Source organism: Giraffa tippelskirchi, chromosome 2 (assembly GCF_054371585.1).
Source record: "Giraffa tippelskirchi isolate mGirTip1 chromosome 2, T2T-mGirTip1v1.2.pri, whole genome shotgun sequence".
Lineage (NCBI taxonomy): Eukaryota > Metazoa > Chordata > Mammalia > Artiodactyla > Giraffidae > Giraffa > Giraffa tippelskirchi.
Window position 1 is genome coordinate 139247465 of NC_137276.1, and position 22681 is coordinate 139270145.

Genomic DNA, 22681 nt, shown 5'->3' on the forward strand with positions numbered 1-22681 from the left:
GAACTGCATCAGAGTCTTTTCAAATGAGTCAGTTCTTCGTATCAGGTGGCCGAAGTATTGGAGTTTTCAGCTTCAGCATCAGTCCTTCCAATGAATATTCAGGACTGATTTCCTTTAGGATGGACTGGTTGGATCTCCTTGCAGTCCAAGGGACTCTCAAGAGTCTTCTCCAACACCACAGTTCAAAAGCATCAATTCTTCAGTGCTCAGCTTTCTTCACAGTCCAACTCTCACATCCATACATGACTACTAGAAAAACCATATCCTTGACTAGATGGACCTTTGTTGGCAAAGTAATGTCTCTGCTTTTTAATACACTATCTAGGTTGGTCATAACTTTTCTTCCAAGGAGCAAGCGTCTTTTAATTTCATGGCTGCAGTCACCATCTGCAGTGATTTTGGAGCCCAAAAAAATAAAGTCTCTCACTGTTTATAGCATGCTGAAAAAATATTTGTAAATTGTACAAAGGGTGGCAGCAAGCCTTTCCAGGGTTAGTTTTATATCACTTATTAGAGATTTAAGCATTGGGAGTTGCAGTGTATTCTGCTTTTTCTTAACCTAATAGTGTATTTTAATTAAAAGAGTCACATAGTAAGTTAAATTAGTTCTTTGATGAAACAGTCTTATCCTTTTATAATATAACTCATAGTTCTTTCTCCCTAAATAGTTATTAAGTGCCCTAATTTTCCAGGGAAATCTATAAAACTGTAGCCTTTGCCTCATTCAAATAAAAGGTTAAACTTTTCATTAAGGTCTGTTGATTCCCCTATGATCCTTCTTACCCTGGTTAATTCTGATGCTAGTCTTTTCTTAATTTAGGCCTACAGAGCCAGTAGTAATTATTCTTAAGTTCCTTGCAATTATTTTTCAGTTGTAATTTTTGCCCTTTATTTTTAGTCATGTAGGCATTGGGGCATTCTTACATGGAGAAAAAATTTTCTCTATGATCAGTGGAAGACAGGACTATAATTTGATTTCTCTGGTTTATGAGAGACATTGTTCTAGAAACTGAACGTTTAATTGTGGGATTTTATATCAGAGCAAATAAGGATCACATGCTTACTTCATTTCTTTAAACAGACTTAAGATAGCTGCTCTTTTTCTTTGTGTTCAAAGCTAGTTTTACTGATTGTTTTGATGTGTATGTAGAAAAGCTGGTTTGCTTAATCTAACTAAACATTTTAGAATGAATAGTAGTTTTGTAATAGTCATATCCTGGTTCTCATATGCAGTGAGAGTGTGGGACAGGAGGTAATAAATGTGGCTTTTAGTTCCTTATATGTGTGACTGTTTTTCCTTAAGGATGTACTTTATTGCCTTTTTTTGTGTTTTTGGTGGCACAGCCCAGCTTGCAGATCTCAGTTCCCTGACCAGAAACTGAACCCGGATCCATGGCAGTGAAAGCCCAGGTCTTTACCACTGGACTGCCAGAGAATTCCCAAGGATGTACTTTAAAAATATTACAACCTAATATTAAGTATTTTCTAAGTTTCTAGTTCTATAAATTCTAATTTATTCAGGGTTTGATTCCCTGATTTAAATTTAACAGTGTCACTTCTCTTTTACTACAAACTAGTTAACTTCTGTCATTAGCTTTTGGGTATTCTGTTTCTTGTTAAAGTTTTTATTGAGAGTAATGCATGCTCTTTTAACAAAAATGTTGACTTATTTGAAGGAAAAAGTATCTCTGGGGATTTTCAAATCTCCAAAAATAGCTGTATGAACAAATCAATGTCTCTTTTTCTGAGAATATACAACTTGAATGGATAGGGTAACAATTTTTTTCTATCTTACAAATAGACTAATATTATACAAACTGTTATTTCCTTTTTTAAAAATATTTATTTAATTATTTGGCTGTGCCAAGTCTTACTTGTGGCTCTCAGGATCGTTGATCTTCATTGTAGCATGTGGGATTTTTAGTTGCAGCATGTGACCTCTTAATTATGGCATATGGGATCTAGTTCCCTGACCAGGGATCAAACCCAGGCCCCTTGCATTGCGAGTACAGAGTCTTAGCCACTGGACCACCAGGGAAGTTCCCTACAAGCTGTTATTTAACCTGCTTTTCACTTACCATCTTATAAGTGTACCATCTCTTTTCATATAAGTGCATGTGCTGCTGCTGCTGCTGCTAAGTGGCTTCAGTCATATCCGACTCTGTGCGACCCCATAGACGGCAGCCCACCAGGCTCCCCCGTCCCTGGGATTCTCCAGGCAAGAATACTGGAGTGGGTTGCCATTTCCTTCTCCAATAAGTGCATGTAGATATATCTTATTCCTCTTATTCTTCTTAAAGCCTATATATATAGTATTATATAATAATCCCCTTTTGATGGATATTTGGATTGTTTGCAGTTTAATTGTCAAAAATATTGGCGCAGTAAATACCTTTGTACCTGTATTTTGGGAACACTTGTATTATATTATCTGTACACTCCCTAAAATGAAATGTGTCCTTGATGATAAATTGACCTCCAAAGGGGTAAATATTGTACTCTTTGTTATACTTTCACCAGTAGGATTTGTGAACTTCTTTTCCTCATACCCTGTAAAAGACTATGTGAGGGAAAAAGCTGAAATGTAGTTGATTTGCAAAGAGTGGGAGGAGGTGTTTTTTGAATATAGTTCTTTAATTTACTTCCTGTTGGCTTCAATAGGTGAGATTCACGGAAACTTAAAATGAGAATAAATGTTCTTTGACACAAAGAGTATGGAGTATTTCTGCATTCTAGATTAAACATCTTGCATTATAAAATCGGATGTATTCACAGAGAGAAAATAGAGTGCCAGAGTTTAACAGAACCACACCGAGTAAGGGAAGAAACATATTTCTCTTATGTGATATTTTCCAAACATCTCTAGTCTGGTGTAATTTTAGCTGATATGTTAAGAACTAAAATAGTAAATCATTCTTCATACTTTTTCTTTATCCCTAACACTAGGTACTGATGATGGTAATCATATCAGAAACAAACAGTGAGTGAAAACTTTTTGAATGTATATTCAGTGTAACTTCAGTTATTTAGATAGCAGTATTGCGATTCCAAACCTGAAAATTAAAAAATGAAAATCAGTATAAATAAGTAAAAATATCCAAGTCCCTCTGAGCAGACCTTGTTTTGTAACTGGTATTTTTCCTTCTGCTTGGAGGACTTCCTGTATTGGAGAACATTTCTGTATTGGAGGTTTACTGGTAATGAATTCTTTTAGCTTTTCCATACCTTTGTTTCTTCTTTAAAATTTTCTTTATTGAGGTATAATTAAAATACAATAAACTGTATGTATTATAAGCATACTGTTTGATGAATTTTGTCACCGTGGAAGCCATCACCAGAAGCAAGGTAGAGAACATGTCTGTTATCTCCAGATGTTCCTTGTGCTCTCCGATTCCTCACTCCTACTCCTCCATTCCAGGCAACTAATGATACTAATGATCTGCTTTCTGTTCCTATAGATTAGTTTCCATTTTCTAGGGTTTTATAGGGATGGAATCATACAACATGTGCCTTTTTTTTTTTGAGAGCAGGTGTCTGGTTTCTTTCACTCAGCATAATTATTGATTCATGTGTTGTATGTGTCAGTAATTCATTTCTTTTTATTACCGAGTGGTATTCCAACATGTGGATGTACCACAATTTGTTTTTCTATTCATATGTTGATGGACATTGAGGTTGTCTCTAGTTTGGGGCTATTATAAATAATAGTTTATAATAGGCTATTTATAAGTAAAAGTGCTGTGGCAGTCACAGACAACTCTTTGAATGGATATATATTTCCTTTTCTCTTGGGTAAATACTTAAAAGTGGAATGGCTGGATCATATGGTAGTTATATATGCTTTTTTAAAATAAAATAGGAAAAAAAAATTTGAAAAGGAGGTGAGGTGAGGTACTACATTCCAGGCATGTTCTCAGGCAGATGGTTTCTGGAAAGGGGTTTATATGGAAGTTGAGGAAGTGGATAATACCTTTAATAAACTGTCTATGCATGGTAGTCCCTGGAAAGTCTTCCTATGCTCACAGGGGTAGAGGATCCCATGAGAAGATAGCTAACATTAAGAAATCCTAAGCAGTTCTCTCAGCTCTGGCCTCTGTCTCAGCTCCATGCTCCAGACATTGTGCCCAGTAAATTCTGGCTGCTGCTGTTTATATACCAGGCTGTGGTGCTGCCTGAGAGGCAAAAGGATCAGGCTGGGATCCACCTCAGAGAAACCCCTTGGAGTGGTGGAGTGGAGATGTGTTGAGAGGTGAACAAGAAAGGACATAGGAGCCCAGTAGGGCACCAGGGCTCCCAGACATGCTCTGGTCTCTGGGAGCGTGTGTCCTTCTTGTTGGCATCCCCATCTCCAATTGCACTGTCTTCCTTCCCTCTGTAAGAGGCAGCTACTATCATAGGATAAGTTTATAGTCTAAACTGTTTTCTTACTCCTATCCCGCCATCCCCAAGCAGCCACTAATCTGTCATTATTCTATTTGCATATATAAATATATGTGTGTGTGTGACAAAGTATAGTGCTTTTATGTACTTTTGTTTTTTAATTTAAGTTTATTTTTCTTGACCAGGCTGCACACTTTGAATGATCTTGGTTTCCTGACCAAGCATTGAACCTGGCCCGCACCCACCCAACCCCCCACCCCCGGCAGTGAAAGTGCTGAGCCTTAACTACTGGACTGCCAGGGAATTCCCTTTATAGGCTTTAAAATTCGTATCAGTGGTGTTATTCAGCATGTAATTTGAAACTGTCCTCCCTCACTTTTTTCCTAGGCATTATGGCTTGAGGTCTATTTTAGTATATTCCTTTTTTTTTTAATTGTGCCAAACTGTATATAATATAAAATTTTGCCATTTGATCTTTTTAAAGTGTACAGTTCAGTGACATTTAAGCACATTCAGAATGTCATGCAACCATCCTCACTACTCACTTCCAGAACTTTTTAATCATCTCAAACAAAAACTCGATACCCATCAAACAATAACTCTCCTCCTCCAGTTCCTGGTAATAACCTCTCTTATACTTCCTCTCTCTATGAATTTGCCTTTCTGTCTCAATAAATTTCTCTATGAATTTGCCTCTAGATCATCTTTTTTTTTGAAGATAATTTTGCTGGGTAAATTGTAGGTTGATAATTTTTTTTTCCACTCAGTACACTGTTATGTACTGCTTGCATTGTTTCTGATGCAGAATCTGCTGTTATCTTTACCTATGTTTCTCTGTATGTAATGTGTCTCTTTGACTGCTTTTAAGATTTTTCTCTTTATTGCTGGATGAAGCAATTTGATAATTATAGGCCTTAGTTTAGTTTTCTTCATGTTTCTTGTCTTGTATACATTTTGTATAGTTGATCTACTTGGATCCATGGATTTATAGTTTTCATCAAATTTGGAAAAATTTTGGCCAGATTCCTCTTCCAGGGACTCCAGGTACATGTATAATAGGCTTCTTCAACTTGTCATAAAGCTCACTGATGCTCTGTTCTTTTTTTTTTTTCTTTTTCTATCTTTTTTTTGCATTTCATTTAATATAGTTCTATTGCTGTTTTTTCAAGTTCACCAGTCTTTTCTACTGTGATATCTCATTTGCCACTTATTTCCCTCTAGAGCATATTTCATTTCAGGCATTGTAGCATTATTTTTAGACATTAAATTTGGGTAAAACTATCTTCCGCCTGTACTTATCATGCTCCCTACCCTTTGCTTCTGAACCTTTTAGATACAATAACTTTTAATGTCCTTGTCTTCAAGTTCCTTTATTGGTGTCAGTGTGGGGTCACTTTCAATTGTTGTTTCTCCTGTTATAGGTCATATTTTCCTGCTTCACATGCATTGTTTTAGTTTATCAGATCTGGACATTGTGACATCTTTTGCTTTATTGGATGTTGAATATGTTTGTGTTTGTATGAAAGTTTCTGATCTTTGTTCTGGGATGCATTTAAGTTACTTGGAAATAGCTGATCCTTCATTGCTTGATTTCCAATATCTTGAACTACTTTTTTGTCATTAATTTTGTCTAATTTTTCTTTTGTTTTAGGTGGAGAGTTAAATCCAGTGCTTGTTAGTTTATCTTCTCCAGAAGTGGAAGTTGAGAGTGTGTAGCTTGATAGGATAGTACATACTTCTGGAACCACTGATTTCCACCTCCCAGAAAAAGGAAGCAAGAAACCAGAAATCTATTAATATCTGTGACTGGGCCTAACAGTGAAAGGATGACCACCTAAATACCGTAGTATTCTTGGAAAATTTGTGCAAGTCTACATTTTAAGCAGTGTATTTAGAGTAGGGAGTGCTGTGACTTTCATAGGTGGCATACAGTGTCTTGAACCCAGTATTCAGAACCGAAGGGTGAGGGGGAGAGTGGTAACATCTTGGTGGGAACAGTGAGTGAATCTGTAAATCTATGGCAGGCTCCAAGATCAAGAAAAGTGTGGTGGTGCTATCTCAGGCAAATATTGAAGGTTGCAAACTTTGGTTTTAGGCTGTGTTGGTTCTTTCAGATGTGTGGCACTGAATTCAGCCATATGCTAAAATATCTAATATAGCTAGTGTTATATTCCCGTGTCATGTTCTATACCTCGTGAAGTTATCTCATAAATAATTGAATCTTGCATATTTACCAAACACTTTGAGCTTCACTGCTCTAATTTCTTTGTTTTTATAGGTGAAAAGGAAATGTAGATGCACTGAAAAAAGAGCAGGCCTGCTGACTAATATATAGATTTTATTACACTGAAATTCATTAAATTGAGCTGATCTCACTCTAGGTGTTTGCCTGTTTTAGGATATGAATTCAGACTTTAGTAACTGAGTGGGCCTCAGAAAATAGCTTTCTGTCTCATCTTTGTTTCATGATGACTATGCATGGAATGTTTTACTTCTGAGTTACATGTCCTGCTTTATCAGGCATTAAGCAGCTGGCCTGAAAAGGTAATACCTGAACCAAAAACATTCAATCCAATAAAAACAAAATAGATTTGAGTATACACAGTGTCAGTGATTAACTCTTACTTTCACACTTCCTTGTGTTTATTCAAAAGCATCCATCACTAGGTACATACTGAAAACAGGTACTTGACCTGGCTTAGATTTCAACCAACAGCAAGCAGATACTTGTGTAGCAAGAAAACTGTCTAGCCGAAGGGAAAGACTGACTTTTAAAAATATGGTTATTTTACCTTTAAAAATGATTAATTCCACTCATGGCTTTTAATCGAGGTGCATTAATAAAAGCCACACCTATAATGAACTAAGCATTCTATGAGTCACTTTTAATATAAGATCTTTAGTTTTCCCATTATCCTTGCAATATAGGTAATATCCCTTGTTTTAACATAGGAGAAATTGAAAGGTCAAAGAAGTAACTTTGCTGAAATCACGCAAGAGTGACAGGATCTGGAGCCGGGGAGAGAACCTGTGTGGGAAGCACTGTAGGGCATCTCTTTGGGAGATTTTTGATGCTTTTTAAAGAAAGGCCTTTCATAAGAACTCAGGCATTTCCTAAGAACGTAATTTATTGTGTATGATTTATCTGTATTATATATAGATATGTGTATCTGTATATTTATCTCAGTTCCCTCACCTGGGAAATTAGAAATGAAGAATTAATTATGTTTCAGATTCATTCTGTTTCTAGAATTCTTTGACTCTTTCATTATTTGGAATTAATTTAGTCAACTGGTTTGTTTTTCATTTTTTTAAAACTGGCTTATTTGTCTAACTGGAAGAATAATTTGCATACTCACTGAAATGTGAAATTTTCTTACTCTCTTTTATGTTGCTTTTCTATTTTTTTTAAACTTTGACCTGCACTTAAATATACTTCTGTAGAAGCAAGTTAGTTTTTTTAAACCTATATTTAAAAATGGAATGTAATTATATGACTTTCATGTGTATGGCAAATTAGGAGAAATTTGAGTAACTGCGAAAGTGAGTCTGTATAAAAGAATTGCTTTAGTTCTTTGAGACAAGTGAAAACAAACTCTGCTTTTGGACTGAAATATTAACTTGTTATTGGACTCACTTTTATAAAAATGCTACACTAAATTTTTCTAAACAGCTTTACTGAGAAATAATTTATCATTTAAAATGTACAATTCAGTGTTTTTTACTATATTTGTGCAGAAAGTTGTGCAGCCATCACCACAATCAATTTTATAACATTTCATCACTCAAATAAGAAACTCCATGCTCATGAGCAGTTACTCTCTATCTTCCCCAAGCTCCTTCCCCTTGAGTTCCCAGACCTAGATAACCGCTAATCTACTTCTTGTTTCTACAGATTTGCCTAATCTAGACATGATATATAAAGTATCAATACTTTATCCTTTTTTAATGACTGATTAATAGTTCAGTATATGAATACCACATTTTATTTATCCATTCATCAATTGGTCGATATTTGGGTCATTTCCATTCTTTGGCTACTATGAATAATGCTGCTATTAATATTTGGTTACAACTTTTTGTGTGGACATATGTTTTCATATCTCTTGGATACATATCTAGGAGTGGAATTGCTTGCTGTGTCATATGGTAACTGTGTTCAAGTTTTTGAGGAACTATCAGACTATTTTCCAAAGCAGCAGTACCATTTTACATTCCTACTAGCAGTGGATGAGGATTCCAGTTTCTCTGTATCCTCACCAACACAGATGAACCTTGAAAACATTCTAAGCAAAAATATCTAGGCATAAAAGACCACATATTTTGGGATTCCATTGATATGAAATGTCCAGGGAAGGCAAAACTATAGAGACTGAAAGTAATCAATCACTGGTTGCCTGGGTCTGACAGTTGGAGGAGAGGTTGGGGGGAAATGGGAAGTGATTACTATTTAATTGGAAGTAGGTTTTTTTGAGGTGGGGTTAGGGTTAGTGTTATGATTGTTTGGATATTTTATTGTAAGTTTTTGCCAGTTTTTATGGGTTTATAGTGGTTCAGTTCAGTTCAGTCTCTCAGTCGTGTCCGACTCTTTGCGACCCCATGAATTGCAGCACGCCAGGCCTCCCTGTCCATCACCAACTCCCGGAGTTTACCCAAACCCATGTCCATCGAGTCGGTGATGCCATCCAACCATCTCATCCTCTGTCTTCCCCTTCTCCTCCTGCCTTCAATCTTTTCCAGTATTGGTTTTTTCCAATGAGTCAGTTCTTCGCATAAGGTGGCCACAGTATTGGAGTTTCAGCTTCAGCATCAGTCCTTCCAATGAACACCCAGGACTGATCTCCTTTAGGATGGACGGGCTGGATCTCCTTGCAGTTCCAGGGACTCTCAAGAGTCTTCTCCAACACCCCAGTTCAAAAGCATCAATTCTGCGGCGCTCAGCTTTCTTCACCGTCCAACTCTCACATCCATACATGACCAATGGAAAAACCATAGCCTTGACTAGACGGACCTTTGTTGGCAAAGTAATGTCTCTGCTTTTAAATATGCTATCTAGGTTGGTCATGACCTTCCTTCCAAGGAGTAAGCGTCTTTTAATTTCATGGCTGCAATCACCATCAGCAGTGATTTTGGAGCCCAAAAAAATAAAGTCTGACACTGTTTCTACTGTTTCCCCATCTATTTCTCATGAAATGATGGGACCAGATGCCATGATCTTAGTTTTCTGAACGTTGAGCCTTAAGCCAACTTTTTCACTCTCCTCTTTCACCTTCATCAAGAGGCTCTTTAGTTCTTCTTCACTTTCTGCCATAAGGGTGGTGTCATCTGCATATCTGAGGTTATTTATATTTCTCCTGGCAATCTTGATTCCAGCTTGTGTTTCTTCCAGCCCATCGTTTCTCATGATGTACTTGGCATATAAGTTAAATAAGCAGGGTGACAATATACAGCCTTGACGTACTCCTTTTCCTATTTGTAACCAGTCTGTTGTTCCATGTCCAGTTCTAACTGTTGCTTCCTGACCTGCATACAGGTTTCTCAAGAGGTCAGATGGTCTGGTATTCCCATCTCTTTCAGAATTTATAGTGGTATTATGAGTATATTAAGAAAAATTTATCTAGAATTGTAGGGATTTGCTCAGAATGATATGGTGGAGGGGAATAAGTGAGTGAGTGTTTCAGGTGGAACAGAATTTTGTAGTACATTTGAAAATTTCCGAACTAAAAAGTTAGAAGAGTTGGTAAGCCAGGAGAATGGTGTATTAGAAACCCAGACACAGAGTTTCTATAATAATCAGTGGGCAACTTCGTTAGATGGTATAGAAAGGTCAACAAGAGTAAAGACAAAACATGCCATTGATTTCCACAGCTGCTTTCATGACCTTAGATACAGCCGTTTTAGTAGTGTTTGGACTAAAACCTGACAGCAAAATTGGGAGAAATGCTTGGAATGTAGGATCGTAGAGAAAGCAGGGTGGGTCACTCTTGATAGTAAGAAAAGTTATTACTGATAAATCTAAAAGATTATAAACCTATAATTTAAAAAATATAAAAGTATGAAGTCAAAATTCAAAGATCCTGCCCCCCTTCTGCTGATTCTCACTCACCGCTTCCAGCTTAGTTTGCAATTTTCTCTTGAGACTACATTGTGGCTACACAATGAATGGCAGCTTGGGCGGGAGAGAGATTTTTGAGAGGGAGACTCAAACCTGCCTTTGCCTGAAAAGAGCTAGTGGAAGGAAAGAAAAAATAACAGTAAAACTGAGGGGACTAGTGGAATAACTCCTAGAAAAGATAAAAGGAAGGAGGGATTCAGTGGCCAAGTGGGAGAAAAGAACAGGGGCACTTGTTTCTTTGAGTCAGCAGGAAAGGAGATCACTTTTCTCTCTCAAATAATAGACCGGTCCCTGCTGTGAATAACTGAGATTTGGAAGGGTTGATGGCATCTCTTGGTGTAACCGCAGGAATGAGCAAAAGAATGGCGGCATGCAGGACCCAGGTCAGGCCCCACCTATATTCAAAATGACCTTTTCATTGAGGAATGCCATGATGCAGGGGGTTGTGCCATCTCATTGATTTCCGAGGATGACTCAGTTCATTGGCTGGTTGACTAAGGGAGCTGTTTCTTCCTTCCCCTCTCTGTGTGTAAGTTTACTAAACTGTGTATTTACATTTAAAAGCCAGCTTTTTCACTCTCCTCTTTCACTTTTATTAAGACTCTTTAGTTCCTCTTCCCTTTCTGCCTTAAGGGTGGTGTCATCTGCATATCTGAGATTATTGATATTATTCCCAGCAATGTTGATTCCAGCTTGTAATTCATTATGCATGCTGATCCAGCATTATGCGTGATGTACTCTACATATAAGTTAAATAAGCAGAGTGACCATATACAGCCTTGACATACTCCTTTCCCAATCTGGAACCAGTCCGTTGTTCCATGTCCAGTTCTAACTGTTGCTTCTTGACCTGCATACAGATTCCTCAGGAGTCAGGTAAGGTGGTCTTGTATTCCCATCTCTAAGAAAATTTTCCAGTTTGCTGTGACCCACACAGTCAAAGGCTTTGGCGTAGTCAATAAAACAGAAGTAGATGTTTTTCTGAAACTCTCTTGCTTTTTTGATGATCCAACGGATGTTGACAATTTGATCTCTGGTTCCCCTGCCTTTTCTAAATCTAGCTTGAACATCTGGAAGTTCATGGTTCACATACTGTTGAAGCCTCACTTGGAGAATTTTCAACATTATTCTGCCAGCGTATGAGATGAGTGCAATTGTGTAGTGGTTTGAACATTCAATGGCATTGCCTTTCTTTGGGATTGGAATGAAAACTGACCTTTTCCAGTCCTGTGGCCATTGCTGAGTTTTCCAAATTTGCTGGCATATTGAGTGCAGCATTTTTAACAGCATCATCTTTCAGGATTTGAAATAGCTCAGCTGCAATTCCATCACCTCCACTAACTTTGTTTGTGGTGATGCTTCCTAAGGCTCACTTGACTTCACATTCCAGGATGTCTGGCTCTAGGTGATTGATAACACCAGTGAAAAAACTGGCTTAAAACTCAACATTCAGAAAACAAAGATCATGGCATCCAGTCCAATCACGTCATGCCAAATAGATGGGGAAACAATGGAAACAGTGACATACTATTTTTTTGGTCTCCAAAATCACTGCAGATGATGACTGCAGCCATGAAATTAAAAGACGCTTGCTCCTTTGAAGAAAAGCTATGACAAACCTAGACACTATATTAAAAAGCAGAGACATTCCTTTGCCAACAAAGGTCCGTCTAGTCAAGGCTATGGTTTTTCCAGTGGTCATATATGGATGTGAGAGCTGGACCATAAAGAAGGCTGAGAGCTGAAGAATTGATGCTTTTGAAATGTGGTGTTGGAGAAGACTCTTGAGAGTCCCTTGGACTGCAAGGAGATCCATCCAGTCCATCCTAAAGGAGATCAGTCCTGAGTGTTCATTGGAAGGACTGATGCTGAAGCTGAAACTCCAATACTGTGGCCACCTTATGCGAAGAACTGACTCATTGGAAAAAACCAATACTGGAAAAGATTGAAGGCAGGAGGAGAAGGGGACGACAGAGGATGAGATGGTTGGATGGCATCATCGACTCAATGGACATGAGTTTGAGCAATCTCCAGGAGTTGGTGGTGAAGGACAGGGAAGCCTGGTGTGCTGCAGTCCATGGGATCACAAAGAGTCGGACATGGCTGAGCCACTGAACTGAACTGACATTTAAAAGCAATCAAGCAGGAACACTCTTCAGTCCAGAGTACTTTAGTAGCTGTTCTTCCTTTCTGTGAGCCTCTTGAGAAGGCTCTCAGGTGAACGATAAATTTGACAGAATGATTAGAGACCTCGTGTGTCGATAAAATCATTTTCACTTCCTCTTTTAAAGAAACAAGTAAATTATCCCTGGCCATTAATCATATTGCAGTGACAATCTAAAATGTGGTCAGGGTAGATTTGATTTGTTATATTTTGAATATAAACATTGTTAAGAATTAAATGGTTATATATATAAAGTTTGTATCTATGAAACTCATTTAATATTTTGTAGAAATAGGAATGGAAGTTACATTACCTGCTTCAGAGAATAGAATTGTCTAAATAAATATCTAAACAGTTGTCCTTGTTAAATATTTCTCTGTGTGTATGTAATTGTTTCTCCTCAAGATGTTATATAGTAGAAATTATTTACTAATCACATTTAGAGGATTTAAAATATGAGCTTTACTTTTCCTTTTTATATTTTTTAGGAGACCCATGTACAGTATCATCTCAGTTGGAGTTAGAAGAAGCCTTTAGGCTTTATGAGCTAAACAAGGATTCTGAACTATTGATTCATGGTAAGGAGTAGTCATTTGTTATTCTTCCTGTAATCTTGGGAAATTTCTTATTTGTGTATGCCTTCCTGGATATTAAACTGTGATCATATCAGTGTTTCACAGCAAAGTTTTAGCATACAATTTAAGAATTTAGTGCCCAGCAGAACCTAAGTCATCTTCTTGCAGTTTTGTAATGTATTCAAATAATGATTTCCAAAAGTAAGATATCTTAAATGTTCTTTCCTTTGTTTAAGGGTTAACCATGAAACTGTTTACATAGTTATCATAAACTTTAATGTGTTAAAGGTCAACAAGCCTCAGAGGTGGGCAGTGGTATAGAAAGAAAGACTGAAACTCAGCCCTCACGTAACTGGTACACTGTAGACCTGGGTTGTATATCCAGATATTTTCATCCCAAACCTGTGTTCTTTTCATTCTGCCATCCTGCCCCTCAAATTTTTTATGTCATGTAGAACCCACTTAATATGATTAATATAATTGTAATACATTAGTAGTATTTCATGTAACATTTTTGGGAGCCTTAGGAGACCAAACCTAGGGAACTCGTTAAAACTTGAAACAAATACACATCTCCCTTCAGTGTAATGACTCATTTCATTACCTTGTTGTTATTCCTTTGTACTTTCCTTTACAGTGAATTTTCTTAAAAAACAATAGTTTGATTTTTGTCTCCCTTCGGAATTTGACATAGTGACTCCCAAAGGTTTCATACTCTAATTTATTGAGATCCTGGAAGAACTTTAGAAGTCATTCTTTGGTCATCTCTTTCTAGAATAAAACTACAGTGGATGTTTAAAGAAATTATGGATCCATAGTCTTGAACAGTTTAAGTGTTGTTGCTTTTTATGCTGTATCACAGATCTGTTTTCAGAAGTTAGCTTATATTTCAGCTTTTAAAAATATGTCAGGAACTGTGCTTCCCATGCTCTGTGCGCTAAACCATGTCCTTTTTGTACATCACAAAGAGTTGACTAGCTGTTCATAAATGTGCTATTTCATTATATTCTCTTTATAAGAATGTTTTGAATTAGCATGTTTATGAATGTGTAGTTCCTTAGACAAAGCTTATGTTTTTATATTTGGGTATGGTTTTCAATGAAGTTTAGTATATACATCTTTTAAAAACTATCGTGGCTTATGTTTATATTTGAATACATCTTGTAATTTTAATTCTTTATCCTAGATTTGTCACTACAATAAAGATTTAAGGAAATAGTTAATGATTTCTCTAATGACAAAAAAGTCAGTTGGTGCTGTAATAGGGACAGGAATGAGTAGTTTGAGCTTCTAATACATTGTTTATGGATGTCGCTTTCATAAGAACTTCTTTCATTATAGCCTTGGTAAAATGGATCCCTTCCAAAAATAATACTGACCATATACTAAGATAGCTTATGTCAAGAGAGGGTCAGGTTGACATTTTGGTCAACTTATATGATTTTTTAATTTAAAATTCTGTATAATTTGTATGTTTTAAATGTGCTGTATTAATTTTAATTTGTTGTCTTTCAGTATTCCCTTGTGTACCAGAACGTCCTGGAATGCCCTGTCCAGGGGAAGATAGTAAGTGTTTATATACATCATGCCTTTGAGTAGAGTTACTTATGATAAAATGGCACAAGTGAAATGAAATCAGAACTTGAACTTTCAATTCATTTGTTTTCTTTTCCATTCTTAAGTCTAATTTAGAATAGATTAGCACACTGCCTAAATTCTCTACTTTTCCTAGATCAAAATCAGGCAATTAAAAAAAAAAGCAGATAGTTTTTGATTGCAACTTACTGACAGTTGTCTATTTTGCATTTGAAAGGAAAATTAAGTTCATTATAAGTCATTTCTTGTTTTTTAATTTTAGAAATTTTCAAACCTTAGGAGAAGTTTGAAAAACATAGAAACATTGAAAACAATGTTTCTATATGAAACATATATCCTTTACCTAGATTCACCAGTTATTAACCTTTTCTATGTTTGCTTTATCTCTGTATCTGTGCACACATATACATACATGTATGTACACAGCAAACCCTTATTTTTATTTTTTTGCTGTATCATTTTAGAGTAAGTAGTTGACATGACACTTTACCTCTAAATACTTTATCATGAATCCTTAGGAACTGTTATGAGACTTTCTCTTGAATGTTTAATCCACTGGTTAACATTAATGAGATGAGCTGAAAGAGTCAGACAACTGTTTGGTCTGATGGAATTTGAAAATGCAAACTTATGTATCAGTTCAGTTCAGTTCAGTCGCTCAGTCATGTCCGACTCTTTGTGACCCCATGAACCGCAGCACGCCAGGCCTCCCTGTCCATCACCAACTCCCTGAGTCCACCCAAACTCATGTCCATTGAGTTGGTGATGCCATCTAACCATCTCATCCTCTGTTGTCCCCTCCTCTTCCTGCCTTCAATCTTTCCCAGCATCAGGGTCTTTTCAAATGAGTCAGCTCTTCACATCAGGTGGCCAAAATACTGGAGTTTCAGCTTCAACATCAGTCCTTCTGATGAACACCCAGGACCGATTTCCCTTAGGATGGGCTGGTTGGATCTCCTTGCAGCCCAAGGAGAGTCAAGAATCTTCTCCAACACCACAGATCAAAAGCATCAATTCTTCTGTGCTCAGCCTTCTTTATGGTCCAACTCTCACATCCATACATGACCAATGGAAAAACCATAGCCTTGACTAGACGGACCTTTGTTGACAAAGTAGTGTCTCTGCTTTTTAATATGCTCTCTAGGTTGGTCATAACTTTCCTTCCAAGGAGTAAGCGTCTTTTAATTTCATGGCTGCAATCACAATCTGCAGTGATTTTAATCATAAGTTATTACTTTTGATGTATAATTTATAGGTTGTAGGTATTAGGGAACTCATTTTTATTTGTGGTTTCTGCACATATCCATGACTTTAGAAGAAATAGTGGTAAATAATTTTGTTTTCTATTAAGTGAACTAGCTCTAAACTTTTAATTCTGTAACTCTTCATGCAACTTGGTAGAAAGGAAAAATTAAAGAACTAGGTGTTTCTATATAGAGTTGGGGCTGTGTACTTTATAGACCGGAGAAAGAAATGGCAACCCACTCCAATATTCTTGCCTGGAAAACCCCATGGACAGAGGACCCTGGTGGGCTACAGTCCATGGGGTCGCAAAGAGTCGCACATGACTTAGTGACTGAATGACAATAACAACTTTATAGGAAGGTGGGGAGGAGAAGGCGATGGCACCCCACTCCAGTACTCTTGCCTGGAAAATCCTATGGACGGAGGAGCCTGGTAGGCTACGGTCCATGGGGTCGCTAAGAGTCAGACATGACTGAGTGACTTCACTTTCACTTTTCCCTTTCATGCACTGGAGAAGGAAATGGCAACCCACTCCAGTATTCTTGCCTGGAGAATCCCAGGGACGGCGGAGCCTGGTGGGCTGCCGTCTATGGGGTCGCACAGAGTCGGACACGACTGAAGCGACTTGGCGGCAGCAGCAGCAGCAGGAAGGTGGGGAAATATAAGGAGTAGGTAGGGCTCTGAAGGAATGGTGAAACATTTAGGTTTGGATTTAGCTAGAAGTATTTCACTGGATTTCCAGTGGCAGATGGGTTACAGCCAGTGTGGGCTGCCTTCACAGAGGTGTTGGAAAAGCAACTCTTCTCTCTTTGTCCGGGTGAGAGTTTTGAAAGTCTTGCCATTGTAGCAAGTCTTGCTTGCACAACCCCATGTCCAAATCTATTATGAGTCTGTAGTACACTTCCCAGATAAAACATCATTTCCTAACTTTTCATTGTATTTCCTGCTCACTTTCCCACTTTAAAATTTGCTGGTGGAGATTTTGGTATACTCCTCCCTGGTATAATTAATATTACTAAACTAGAGCATGAAAGAAAATTGATAACTGTTAAGGTGATCTTGCTCTTTTAATTCCTAGACAACATTAGCATGTTTGAATCTGAAATATATCAAGTTTTAGTTCATGAAAGTTTCTTAAATAAGATACTCTTAGTTTAAGATGGTAACAAACTTTCTGCTTTGGTTATTCCTAATGAATAAATAATTAAAAATAAAAGCATACAAATTTGAGATTCTGTATTAGGGTTTCCCTGGTGGCTCAGATGGTAAAGAATCTGCTTGGAATGTGGGAGGCCCAGGTTTGATCCCTGGGTTGGGAAGATCTACTGGAGAAGGAAATGGCAACCCACTCCATTATTCTTGCCTGGAGAATTCCATGGACAAAAAAACTTGGCAGGCTACAGTCCTTGGGGTCCCAAAGAGTCGGACATGACTAAGCATGACTATGACACACACACATTAGTGGCTCAGAGGTAAAGAATTTGCCTGCCAGTGCAGGAGACACAGGAGATGTGGGTTCAATCCCTGGGTGGGGAAGATCCCCTGGAGGAGGACGTGGCAACCCATCCAGTATTCTTGCCTGGAATAAGAATACCCAATCCAGTATTCTTGCCTAGAAAGTCCCACACACAGAAGAGCCTGGTGGACAGCACACACATTATGCTGTCTCAGGATTTCTATTTCAGAGCATTTTACTTGTTTTATTCTATATTAATTTTAAATAATAGACCCAGTGCTATATTTGCTTTAAAATGAGTTTAGAAAGCTAATGGAATCTCCACAGTATTTCCATTACTGTGGAATTACTAAATAGGTAATATATGTAATGGTGATTGATTTAACCAAAATTACACTGGAAGAGTTGATTTGATCTCATGGAACCTCTTAGTTTGTTTCGGGAAAGTATTTAGAGTATTTAAAAATATAAAAGCCATTAAATGAAAGATTGTGGTAGAAGAGAATATTCTTGTGGTTACAAAATGTTCATTATACAGTACTGTACTTTTAAAATGAAGAAAACTAGCCATCACTGTCTTTAACAGAGTGATTGAATACCTAGTAGGAGTCAACAATCTCACATTTGTATTTTTCTTGATGTGATGCAGTAAGAAATACACATCGCCTATCTGTTATTTTTGCCAAAAGTATTTAATATCTGTGAAGTGTTACAAATCTGTATTAGATTTGAGTCCAGTTAGGAAACAGACAAATCCAGAGTGTAGGACTTAAGATAAAACAGCTGCCTAAACTTTTTCAGCATCATGAAAAACAAACAACAATGAATGAGACAGAGGGACTGTTTTAGAATATATTAAAGAGACAGAAAAGGTATAGTAACAAAATGCAATGCCTAAATCTTGACTGGATCCTGGAGAGAAAAAACTGTGAAAGATACTTTTCAGGCAATTGGGAAATTTGCATATGAACTGTATGTTAGATGTTATTGAATTAATGTTAACTTTCTAAGACATGGTAATGGTATTGTGGTAAAATAGAATTAGGGGGAGTGTCTTTAATCTCAGGCAATGGATACTTGGATATTTAAAGGTGAACAGTTACGATGTCTGCAATTTATTTTTAAATGATTCAGAAAAAAAAGTGTAGGTGTAAATAGAGAAGAAAGCAAATCTGGCAGAGTGATTGTAATTGATAAATGTAGTTGAAAGATGCAGGCATTTATTGTTCTATTCTTTCAACTTCTCTGTGGGCTTACAATTTTTTCAAAATTAAAAGTTAGGGAAAAAATAAAAAACAGAAAAGCAGTAATAGTTTTTCAAACATTTATACTCCATGGGCTTTATTTTCATCTAATCACTTGATGAATCTATTTTATTTTTTCACTTTCAGGTTTTTAATCAATATTTTTTTTGCAGTGAACATCATAAAAAAATCATAGACTTTATTATAAAATGACTTATAATCACACTTGCTCTTTTTAAAAAACTTTTAATCTCTGTTTAGAATCCATTTACCGACGAGGTGCACGCCGCTGGAGAAAGCTTTATTGTGCAAATGGACACACTTTTCAAGCCAAGCGTTTCAACAGGGTAAACCTTAGTTTGCTGAATGTTGATAATTTGAGAAATCTGTTTTTTTCCTCTCTACTGTTATTCCCTTCTAAAGGAGTAAGTAAAGAGTTAGTTGCTCAGTCACGTCCGATTCTTTGCAACTCCATGGACTGTAGCCCGCCAGGCTCCTTTGTCCATGGAATTCTCCAGGCAAGAATACTGGAGTGGGTTGCCATTCCCTTCTCCAGGGGATCTTCCCGACCCAGGAATCAAACCCGAGTCTCCTGCATTGCAGCAGATTCTTTACTGTCTGAGTCACCAGTAGGGTGACCTATAATTCCCAGTTTGCCCAGTGTAGTATATTTGCTATCTTGAAGTAATTTTTAATAGCATCTCTTGTCTCTTAAAAATGTTCCAGATTGAATGATTAGTTATATGATTACCATAGTTATAAAAAAAACTGGATATTTTGAATATAATTCAAGACAGCTAAAAAATAAGCAAGGTTTAGTTTGCAAACCATTTACTATTGGCTTTTTTTTCTTTAGTTTTCTCTGTTTTATAAAATGATCATTGCAAGACACTTAAATAGTTTTTACTGTGTACCATGCACTCTTCTGAATGCTTGACATGTGCTGCTCCATTCAGCCTAAGGGATCTTAAGTTCTGCAACCAGGGATCAAACCCGTGCCCTCTGCAGTGGAAGCACAGAGTCTTAACCACTGGACCACCAGGGGAGTCGCTGTTTTCCATTTTAGAGATGAAGAAACTGAGGTGCAAAATAGTCAAATAACTTGCCCAAGATAACGCAGCTAGTAAATGACAGAGCCAAGGTTTGAAAGCAGTCACCCTCCAGAAGTCCATGTTTTTAACTACTCTTGACAACTACAAATATATGGATTCCATTTCCATTCTAACTTTGCTGAGTTCTCAGTTCATTAATGTAATAGAAGCCACCACTTGAGGTTCCCAAATTCCTATTCCCGGTCACACTGATATTTACAAAGTTTTGAAGTGAAAAGTCACTTTAGGTGTTGCTGCATAAGACATGTTTGACCTCTGAACAGTCTGGAAGGTATATCTTTGCTTGAGAGTTCTTGCATAGGTTTTCTGCCATGTTTTTCAAGCTTAATTCACTTTTCCTATTTTCGTTACTCTGAACTTAATTATATGAAGACTGAAAATCCGTGGATGTAGGAAACGTCGTGGTTACAAATTTCACTGTCTCTTTAAAACAAGCCCTGTTTTCTGTTTATTTCCCGTGACCATCATAGCTTTAAGTTGTGTATGATGAAGGAATTTGAGTTAGAGAAGAAAACTACTTATTTCACTGTTCTATGAGCAAACTGTTGGGAAAGTTTATGATGTGTTTTGTTAATAAAAAAAAAACAAAACACTGTTGAATTACTCTCTCCAGCGTGCGCACTGTGCCATCTGCACTGACCGAATTTGGGGACTTGGACGTCAAGGATATAAGTGTATCAACTGCAAACTCCTGGTTCATAAGAAGTGCCACAAACTTGTCACAATTGAATGTGGGCGGCATTCTTTGCCACCGGTAAGACACCGTTGTCTAATTTTTCTTTAATAGAGAATTTTTGATAACTCTGCTAGAACAGAAGACTTAAACAGGGGAAATGTTAAGGAATCAAGGCTCAACACTATTGTTACAGAATGTGGCTAGGAACACTTTAGGAGTCCAGTTAACATATTGTGAATTTGGAATTAGATTACTATAAATTTGTTTATAGGATGTGGTTAACTTCTTTGTTTGACCTGCTGTAAAGTCCTTTGGTCTAAATTAGAAAAATGTAAGGAGAATCATTTAAAAGCTCTATTTCTCTTCTTTTAGCTACTCTTCAGTCTAAGCTTCCGTTATTGTAGCATCTGTACTAAGCAGAGATCAGGTGAGAAGAGTCAGAGGCTTTCCTGTTTGCTATGTGAAGTGTGAGATAATGGGGAAGCTTTTGCACTTAAAATTTTTATTTTTCACTTTCTATTTTAAATATGAAATTAAAATGTGTTCATCATAGAAAAAAAGTAAAGATGAATAAAAAAAAAATTAAATATCCTCCATTAAATCTACTATGTAAAGGTAATGGTCATTTGGTGTATATTCTTCCAGAACTCTGCAAATTTATATGAATAAAGATTTTAAATCCTTCTATATTAAAAAATTTGTAAACATATATAAGACCTGATGGAGCAGTATAATGAACTTTCGTATACCAGTCATCTAGCTCCAACGGTTACCACCTCCCGACCAATCTCTGCCCCTACCCGTTTAGCCTGCCCTCATCCTATAGTGTTTTGGAACAAATTCCTCTTTTTGCTCTGCATGGGCACTTCCTGGACTTCTGGATTCTTCAGCCTGGATCCACCAGGGGGTTGTGAGGGGGCAGTGAAGTTGTCAAATATCCATCCAGCCATTGTTCAAAATTTTGGTTGTCACATAAATGTTGTAATTTTGTTTTCATGATTTTCATTATGAATGAGGATCTAAACTAAATTCATATTTACAATTAATTGATACATCTAAGATATTTTTAAATTTACTGATTCTTCCCTCTCTCTCTTTTTCCTTTACAGTTTAATTGTAGAAGAAATTGTGTTATCATTTAAAGTGTTTCAGGATCTTTCTGTTGCTTCTTCATGGTTATGTTTAAAATGTTCACCTGTCCTCTTTATTTTCTGTGTGTTACAGTTGAATGTAAGAGGTTTGATTAGATTCTGATTTGGGGGTTTTTTGTGAGTTGTTTTGAGATTACTTCATAGAAGGTGGTGTGTTTATCCATCAGAAAGCATATAATGTCTTTATGTCTTGTTCTTTTACACACTTTTTAACAAAAATAAGACTTTATGTTTACTGTTTTCTAACCCATTTTTCTTGCTGAACAATATATTTTGTTCATCTTTCTATACCTATATCTTCATCATTTTTCAGCCTAATTTTTTTGTGTCTTTACCATAATTTATTTAACCTGTTCCCTATGATTGAACATTTGAGTTGTTTTCTAAATTTTCCTACAAGGAAAATCATAGTGAACTTCCTGGTAAATAAATATTATTTCCTTAAGGATGCAGAAGTAGAATTACTGGATTAAAAGATGAGCGTTTTTAAAAAGATCTGCAGTTGTCTTTCTCAATTATCTTTTAAACAGGGGTCCCCAGGCTCCTAATGCCTGATCTAATGCCTGATGATCTGAGGTGGAGCTGATATAATATTAATAGAAATAAAGTGTACAGTAGATGTAATGAGCTTGAATCATCCCGAAACCCTCGCACACTGGGTCTGTGAAAAAATTGTATTCCACAAAATCAGTCCCTGGTGCCAAAAAGGTTGGGGACCACTGTTTTAGAATGATTATAACGTATTTATTCTTTATACCTACTCTGGACATTGTGAAAGTAGGTTTTAACTGGTAGCTCGTTGGTAGTAGCATTATTTAGCTAGTTCATATAAGTTTACAAATGGGTTTATGGTTAGAGAGGTTGAAAGCCAATCTTAACAAGCAGCAGAAGGCCAGAAATTGTGAAAATAATTTATCCAGATTACTGACATATTCTTGAGTATTCTTAGTTAGTGGAATGACTTGTG

At 36.8% G+C, this 22681-nt stretch overlaps 1 protein-coding gene across 7 annotated transcripts in view; it reads left to right on the forward strand.

Moving 5' to 3' along the window:
- Positions 1-22681, forward strand: part of PRKCI (protein kinase C iota) — a 67263-nt gene that overhangs the window by 21173 nt on the left and 23409 nt on the right. For all 7 annotated transcript variants that reach the window (XM_081570870.1, XM_081570869.1, XM_081570867.1 and 4 more), the window contains 4 exons: positions 13148-13237; positions 14750-14800; positions 19037-19122; positions 20501-20641. In XM_081570870.1, the coding sequence (XP_081426996.1) occupies positions 13148-13237; positions 14750-14800; positions 19037-19122; positions 20501-20641 (368 nt within the window). The remainder of the gene's footprint in view (positions 1-13147; positions 13238-14749; positions 14801-19036; positions 19123-20500; positions 20642-22681) is intronic.